This window comes from Platichthys flesus, chromosome 3 (genome assembly GCF_949316205.1).
Source record: "Platichthys flesus chromosome 3, fPlaFle2.1, whole genome shotgun sequence".
Lineage (NCBI taxonomy): Eukaryota > Metazoa > Chordata > Actinopteri > Pleuronectiformes > Pleuronectidae > Platichthys > Platichthys flesus.
Window position 1 is genome coordinate 11,311,097 of NC_084947.1, and position 6,278 is coordinate 11,317,374.

The 6,278-nt window shown below is 42.1% G+C and overlaps 1 protein-coding gene across 1 annotated transcript in view; it reads right to left on the reverse strand.

Moving 5' to 3' along the window:
- unc5ca (unc-5 netrin receptor Ca) overlaps window positions 1-6,278 on the reverse strand; it is a 187,465-nt gene that overhangs the window by 38,673 nt on the left and 142,514 nt on the right. The window contains exons 5-7 of the mRNA XM_062384878.1: window positions 3,848-4,028; window positions 1,399-1,566; window positions 941-1,105 (exon numbers count right to left, since the gene is read on the reverse strand). Of these exons, the coding sequence (XP_062240862.1) occupies window positions 941-1,105; window positions 1,399-1,566; window positions 3,848-4,028 (514 nt within the window). The remainder of the gene's footprint in view (window positions 1-940; window positions 1,106-1,398; window positions 1,567-3,847; window positions 4,029-6,278) is intronic.

A 6,278-nucleotide genomic window follows, 5' to 3' on the forward strand; every position in this document is an offset into this window, starting at 1 on the left:
TATCATTGAGGACTAGAATCAAGACAAGGTCAGGAACTTTTTTCCTACCAAGAGCTATTCAAATTTTCTCTCTAGGCCAAATAGAATTATTGACACGGATAATATTTTGTACTTCTTGTTGTGTCTTTGTCATTTTCCGACTTCAACTTTGCTTTTTCGTTCAGTGACAGTCTCAGCTTGTAGCATTGCACAAAAACTACTCAACCGATTTCCAAACTTTACGGACACATCACTAATTAACCAGGAAAAAAATCAAGATCATTCAGGGGAGGGACATTAATAAATCAGTCAAATTTGATGGCTGAATTTAAGAGGCCTTGGCAGAGGTAAGTGCTCTTTTGAAAGCTGTTGTAATTTGAATATTGTTAGTAACTTTATTCTTGTGTGTTGATTTTGTATTGCAAGTGTCCTTGCAACCATTCCAGTTTCCGGCTAAGAGGGTTCTTGAGATTGGCCTTTTTTCATCACTTTGAGTGCGTTCCTGCAAACTACGGACATCAACTCGTGTTTATTGTTTGTCTATTTCTCTGGGAAAGCACTTTCCATTTAATTCTCTTGAAAATCGACATGACAAGAACCAGTGTGTTTCCTCACCCTGACTGTGACCTGCCGTGCAGCGTGAAGGGATCGATGTGAAGGACGTTTTGTTCTACCCAGAGGTTTCCCACCTCCGCTTTAATTTGTGTATTTTGAAAATATTTAAAATATTGACTCATAGATTACGAGTGGTTTAAATCATGTTTTGTTACACTTCACTCACCAGTCCAATAACTGCCTCATATAAGGTCAAATATCACGTGGAGCAGACACAGCAATGCGTTGGCTCAAACTGGCTTACTCATTATCACGGTTACTAAAGACGTTTGACACAACTTCAATATATATATACAAGTGACTTGTCAATGCCTAGTCTCTGAGAGAAACATTACTGTCAACTCACTTTGCATACAGAGCCCGTCGGTGCAGTTCTGGGAGAGGAGCACGAGCCCGTCACAGTCCTTCCCTCCGTTCTTAGGGGCTGGGTTGTTGCACTCCCTCCTCATCCACTGGGTGCACTCTGTCCCACAGGCTGACCACTTGCTCCATTCGGTCCACACACCGTCCACTGGAGGGAGGAGAGCCAAGGGAATAGGAAGCACAAGATGAGACACGGCATGTGAAAAAAGACGAGGCCAAGAATAATGTCCTCCACTCTGCCCCAAAGCCCTCTGACGTGTAGCATACAGAGGACGGGAAAAAGCCGTGAAATCTGAGCACAAAGGGAAACGGGCAGAGGCCGGTGGCCATAAAGCAAACCAGCACAAAGGAGAAGTGGATGCAGTTCAGTATAATACGGGCATGGTAGCGTGAATACAGTGGCGTACACCATTGAGTTCAGGTGGAATAGAGCAGATTTACCGGTGCACAGTGAGGTGCAGGACAGCTTCTGGATGGCCTGGCCCTCACAGGGCAGCCCGCCGTTGAGAGGGGCGGGGTTGGTGCAGCTCCGGGTCCGTTTCTGGAAGCCCCGACCGCAACGGCTGTTACACACCGACCACTCCGTCCATGTCGACCAACCACCGTTCACTGAGGACAGACACGGATCAGTCAGTGAAGTGCATTGATCCATCAGGGCTTTAATAACCCTAGGACAGCCACCAACTGTGTGCCGCCCGAATGCAAAGGTGTTTTCAACCGTGTGTCCCTGAGGCAGAGAGATGTCAGGTGGAAAAGAAAAATGAAAAAACATCCAGATCTGCCACGAAGCTCTCGAAAGGGTTGATGGTAAAAGCAATGACCCCCCACATATCCTCTATGACTAATTCAATCTAAAGCCATCAGGAATACATTTGATACATTTCCCTGCAATTACACTATGGACATAATGAGCAGCAATTTTCAATTGATAAATGCACTTTGACGTAATGTGGGTTTATGGTGTGGAATGATGTTGAAGTACTGTATTTATAGACTGTCGTGTATATGTGAAGGGAAATTGCTCGTTTTGGGACCAATAAAACATTTTTAGCTGAACCACACAACAAAATGCAGCGGATATATACGAATATTAATACTACAGGTTGTGTAATGTTGATGAAGGAATTAAACGACACAAGCATCAGTCATTTTAATCATCTCGTATACAGGGTGTCGTCCCTGATGGAGAAATGTGTGATTTTGTCGTTTCATTTTACTGAACAATTTGTCTCGACGGAGTAAGTGTGTATTTAACAGATGCCACGAAGCTAGGTCGTAGAAGTTTAGTTGGAACAGACAGTCTCACTAACACACACACACACACACACAGCCTTGTGCAATTGTTGGATTACACTGCTGCTGCTGTGGCACAAATTTCCCCTGCTGAGAACACACTCACTGATAGAAGACACAGACTGACACGCATATGCAGAAACATTAAGTTGTGCAACCGACAGTTAAACTGTCATTCGGCTTGAAAATGGTTTCCCCTTGTTGCTGAGCGCACAGGGAGGAGAAAAAAAACAAATATCATGAAATAAAAACACAAAGCAGGGGTGTCAGTCGTTGTAGTCTGTTATTTTAAGTGGTGACTGCACCTCTGAGAGATGCTCCTGCATTCCGTCACATTTGATTTTTAATTTGTATTATCGATGCTTTTCTTGAGTGAAAAACTTGGCAGAGTTAGTGCAGCCAGCGACGAGGGGAGGTGAGACGGAAAGGGAGGAACCAGGTATGAAGTGAGAATGAGTCACACGGACATCCAGGGAGAGTTGACATGTGCAGAGGTGGAGTGGGCTGAAATTCCTCTGCCGCTGCTTCTGTCTCAGCCCAGTGGACAGTGCCCACTCTGCTTCCTTCCCAGCCTCCAATTAGAAAGGAATCATCCTCCAGGAAATTCAGAACCAGTTACTTTTTGTGTCGTACTTTTCCTTCCCCTCGGTCTCTCCCTCCTCCTCACCTGTCTTCATTCCATCTATAGCTGCCCCCCCCCCTCCATATGTTCCTCTGTTGTTTTTTTTTTCTTCCTCCACTGCTATTTCACCTTGTCAACAGTGTCAGCCAGGCCGCTGTGCCGCTGAGAAGATTGAACAATCTATTTCTGTGAGGATACATCAGTGTCAAACCACTCCATCTCTCGCCGTGTGTATCCAACACGCACACACGCACCGGTACTTTTGATTGAAACACTCCTCCCAGTGAATAGAGCCCGTGTTATATTTGAGAGGAACACCGTTTGTGTGTGTGTGTGTGTGATGTGAAGTTTTTCCTTATATATTGTTTCTCTCCTCAAAATGTTTCCTATCCCCCCATGTCGCGCTGGTATTTGGTAAAATGAAGAATAAAAAAAAAAAGATGAGGCGTTTTCCCTCCGGGGAAAAAACCTTTTTCTTCACAGTGTTTTTGTTAACAGGATGGGCTTGGACCGAAAAACAAGCCGATACCCTTCAGAGCAGACCTCTTCAAATCCGTATTTTCACAGATGTTCTCGTGCCATATGTCGCAAAACTCATTTGGTGGCCGCTCAAAGTGCAGCCGCTTGGAAAGCCAGAGTCTTTCATTTCAAACCGAAGGTGCGATTGGTGGGTTTTAATTGGATGGGGTTAAGGGTGATGTGGGAATATCGGGCCAATCACAAAAGAGCGTGTGTTGGCATGGCAGTAGAGCTAATTCCATGTGGCAGATGGGTGCTGGCTTGGCTCATCACAGACTATGTTGGGTAACTGCAGCTCCCATTTTAAAAAAAAGTGTCAGACATGTGAAACTTTAAATATAAGACACATAAAATGTCACATACACTTCAGATAAATGAGTTTAACTATAGCTTTAAGTAGAAAGGTCTCTAGTTGTGTAGTCTTCACACACACAAAGACACAAGCACGCAACTGACCGTAAACGATAACGGTCGCCGTCGTGCTCCTTCTCTTCGCCACGATGTTCTTGGCCACACACGTGTAGTTGGCGGTGTCGGAGAGCCGCGCCTGTTTGATGATCAGGTTGTGGTCGATGGTGAAGTAGAAGTTTCTGTCCTCCGCAGGGTCGATGATCTCCTCGTTCTTCAACCACTCCACCTGGAAAACAAGGAGCGGAGAAAACAAAGGGCACCATAAATATACAATGTGTGTCAAATTGAATAATACAATACACCGCGTGAATCTGAGAATAATCGGTCATTAATTACGAGGGAAAAACGCATAATTCAACCAGGAAAAGGTCAAGCACTTTGAAGAACATCCTTTTGTTTATATAATCAAGCAGTTAGCAGTGAGCAGAGTTATAAATCCTAATTACCAATCTTTTTCAATCAACACAAAGACTACAATTAAGACTAAATTCACATAATATTTATGACCTTACTCTTGAAATTTATATTTTTTCCCTTTTAATTACATTTTTTCTTGTAAAACTAAACACTGTATTTATGTCATATTTTGACTTCTTGATCTTTCCGTTCAGAAACGTTGGATAATGAAACACTAATAATAATAATAACCAGATAAACAATTATCTATCAACCTACATCATTTCTGCAACGACAATAGATATTTCCAGTGTTGCGGGGGGGGAATGATAAGATCAACATTATAATCTTGTTATCATAACTAATCCTCCCACAGAGTAATGGCTGACAAAAGAAGAATAGGACGGGGACAAATAAAATTAGACATTTGTCTTAAACAACCCAAGTGTGAGGGTAAAAGAAGCAATGGAAGATATTAACAGTTTTGTAAAGTATTGGTATAATCTTGTCTTTCCAACCTTTCCAGATTATAAATGAAGGTGGGATGGGAGGATTTATAAAATGCTGTAGTAATCTTTAATGGTTTGACACAGAAGCTCGATGGAAATTTCACATTTGAGAATTCATACACTTAAAGAAAAACATATATATATATATATATATATGTGAAGGATAGACGACTCTGTAGTGACTCTGAGACTATCTAGTCCTCTCCAATGGTTCGTCCTGTAGGTAACCAACAAGCTCTCGTGAAAATTATTCTCACATAGTAAATCTTTGAGATAGAGGATCACACAATTCCGAGCAAAGAAATAATGGGGTAGGATTTAATAATAATAATAATAATAATAATAATAACAACAGTGCTCATGAATGATGACGCTACAGGAAGATGTTTATGAAGTAAGATAGAGAAATCGTGTAATTTCCCTTATCTACAGTGAGATATCTGTTCAGAATGAAACCCTGGAAGGGGGGGGGGGGTAGAGCAGTGTAGAAAGGAAAGTGTCCTATTTGGTGAGATAGTTTGGGTGAAGGGTAGGACAGTGGGGGGGACTGCCCTATTTATGGGCCTAATCACATTTCCTGAGTGCTGTATTTACTGGTCCAAACCCTCATAAATTCAACATGTCCGAGCTTTATGGCAGGCACATAAATGTCTGAGCCGCGTTGTTTAATTCCCTCCTCCCTTCGCATTAGGAAATGGAAATCTCAGATGTAGCAAAGAGGGAAACACGGTCTCATTCTTCAGCCTGCCGCCGTGGTAAAGCTCGGCTGTCACTCTCCTCCCGCGGTTCTACCACCTGCTTCTCTCCCGGATCTCTACAGACTCCGGAGTGCATTGTGGGAGAAAAAGGTTTTTACTGTAGCTCTGAATTCTCGATCATGAGTCAGACGCCGTTTGACCTTTCCGTTTCTATCACAAAGTAAAAGGTTATACGGGGGAGAAAAAAAAAAAAACAAGACAAACAAACAACAACATCTTATATGAAAGACATCATTGCCACGTAGACGTAGAAAATTGTGTAGCTGCTTTCACACAAACAAAACATAAATGCAATGTGTGTGAGGCTGTGAAGAAACAACAACACGGGGAATAAGCCGAGCTGTGATCGCACAGAAGAATGAGAGAGCTCTTTGTGGGAATACGAACATGAATACAAAGTTGAAATTTGTCGCACTGTGATGAGAATAAATAAAGTTATGAACCGGATTCAGACGGACAAAGATAAACGCAGCACGGCTATTATTAAAGATCATTTTTGACAGATTGCACAATTTCACAACTTTTTTTCTTATATTGCGCATTTGTAATACAGCCTAGTATTACAAATTCTAGACTCTGTTTCTATTTGTATTTCTATCGTTTTGATATATTTTCCCCTTGCACTGTGGCTTCCTTGTGCTGCTGTGTACATTTTGTATTTCTTCTACAGAGGATCAATAAAGGAGCATTTATCTTATCTAATCTTATTTTATCTTATCGTAATCTCATTTAATATCTCCTATGATCCCATATATAATGTTTGTCTTTCTCTCGTCGTCTGCAACAGTTTTCTTCAGCTTTCTCTCTACAGTG